Consider the following 2,103-nt stretch of genomic DNA (forward strand, 5'->3'; position numbering starts at 1 on the left):
ATAGATAGATAGATAGATAGATAGATAGATAGATAGATAGATAGATAGATAGATAGATAGATAGATAGATAGATAGATAGATATGCAATTTATATCGAGGGAGAGAGTGTGTATGCGCGCGCGCGCGCGCGCGCTCGTGTGTGTGTGTGTGTGTGAGAGAGAGAGAGAGCAGGGGGGTATGCCGAGAGGGATCCGAGAGACAGAGAAAGAGAGAGTGAGAGAGAGATTAGAGAGAAAGAGAGAGAGAGAGAGAGAGAGAGAGAGAGAGAGAGAGAGACAGAGAGAGAGAGAGAGAGAGAGACAGAGAGAGAGACAGAGAGACAGAGAAACAGAGAGACAGAGAGAGAGAGAGAGACAGAGACAGAGACAGGGAGACAGAGAGACAGATGAAAGGAGAGAGAGATGAATGGCGCACCAATAAACCCTTTTTACTTGGAAGTACGCTATGCTAATGAAATTAAAAATTGTCTCTGTTGTTGATTTCTTTTTTAAAAATATTTCAAGTAAGAGTTTTACTTCGGCACTTGTAAGACAATAAATTCACGTCGTACAAACGGCGAAGACTACAACTAGATCTAGTAGACCGAGAGAGCCACAAACATAAAAAGGAGTGGGAAATCAAGACGATATAGATATTTAATTAGAAAGATCTTAAGGCGCAAACCCACAGAATTCTGTGCGCAAACCGCAACAGAGCACCCGCAAACCACTCGCATTTTAAAATTTTATATAGAAAAAGGAGTGATGTTGGTTGTGGGAGGGGTGGTGGTGGGGGTGGTGGTCTATACAGAAAGAGTGAACAAAAAGTAAGTCTTAATGTTAACTCCACGACTATTGTCATCATGTGCTGGTAAATAACAACAACGAGACAAACATAGATAGATAGATAGATAGATAGATAGATAGATAGATAGATAGATAGATAGATAGATAGATAGATAGATAGATAGATAGATAGATAGATAGATAGACAGATAGACAGATAGATAGATAGATAGACATTTGTTGGGATGAGTAGCTCTATACACAGAAAATATAGAGAGATAAAGAGCTATCGAGAAAGAAAGAAAGAAAGAGAGAGAGAGAGAGAGAGAGAGAGAGAGAGAGAGAGAGAGAGAGAGAGAGAGAGAGAGAGAGAGAGAGAGAGAGAGAGGATAAAAAAGAGATAAAGGTGGGGTGATGAGGGTGGCCATCTGTTTAAGTTTAAGCTGGAAAACTTTGTATTATGAAGAATCTGATATGAATAATAATATATAATGTTTTCATAATTAATAATTGATTTAGATCTACAGCAAATACAATTTTGCGAACTCATAGGCCTTGGCCTCCAGGGAGCAGCCTATGAATGCCAATTTGGCTTTGCTTGGATCGGCTTGTCCTTCTTCCAAAATTGTACCTAGAAATACTATTATCCAACCACTGCACAAAAACTCAAGATACCTTACAAAATCATTTAAATGATTTTCTTACCAATCCCCCCCCCCTAAACAATACTACAAATATTGCTTATGGTGACATGTTCACTGTTTGAAAACTGGCATAATTTCGTGGCGCGAAATACAGCTGCCTTCGCTCTCTGTCATCGTCGGTTCTCTCTCATTCTCAATTCTCAATCAAAGCCATTTTCCGCGGTGACCAAGGTAACAGTCAGGAGGATGGACGGAGTAGAAAAAGACGCAATTGGAAGTTGGGCGCTCCCGCTCGCCATGGACATTGACATGGATACAGAAGATAAGTATGTGGGCCATACAGACTTTAATTATTCTCTCTATGACGGTTAAAAGAGTTTACGATGATCATTTTGTAAATCCAGCAGCTCACAGTTATGCCTAACTCTAACCTTAAACTTTAACCCTAACCCTACCCTTACCCCTAACCCTACCCTTACCCCTACCCTTACCCCTACCCCTACCCCAAGCCCCCAATTCTGCTCTGTCGGATATAGAAAGTTCGTATGAAATGTGAATATTGCATGAGAAGGAGGGGGTGGGCGGAGGACGAGCGGTGAAAAAGGAAGAACAACAGAGAAACATAATTAGTGATAGTGATGATCTATTATACACAGAGACAACTAGTATAGATAGTTGTGAGGAGGCCAGATGA

The 2,103-nt window shown here is 40.7% G+C and overlaps 1 protein-coding gene across 4 annotated transcripts in view; it reads left to right on the forward strand.

Annotated features, from left to right (window-relative positions):
• Positions 1-1,476: 1,476 nt before the first annotated feature.
• The window catches only part of LOC101857844, a 23,275-nt gene continuing 22,648 nt past the window's right edge, over positions 1,477-2,103 (forward strand). The window contains exon 1 of one of the 4 annotated variants that reach the window (XM_005089641.3): positions 1,477-1,735. In XM_005089641.3, the coding sequence (XP_005089698.2) occupies positions 1,509-1,735 (227 nt within the window). In that variant the 5' untranslated portion in view covers positions 1,477-1,508. The remainder of the gene's footprint in view (positions 1,736-2,103) is intronic. The other 3 variants (XM_013081918.2, XM_005089640.3, XM_005089642.3) reach the window with 3 other exon arrangements.

Source organism: Aplysia californica, unplaced genomic scaffold, assembly GCF_000002075.1.
Source record: "Aplysia californica isolate F4 #8 unplaced genomic scaffold, AplCal3.0 scaffold00008, whole genome shotgun sequence".
Lineage (NCBI taxonomy): Eukaryota > Metazoa > Mollusca > Gastropoda > Aplysiida > Aplysiidae > Aplysia > Aplysia californica.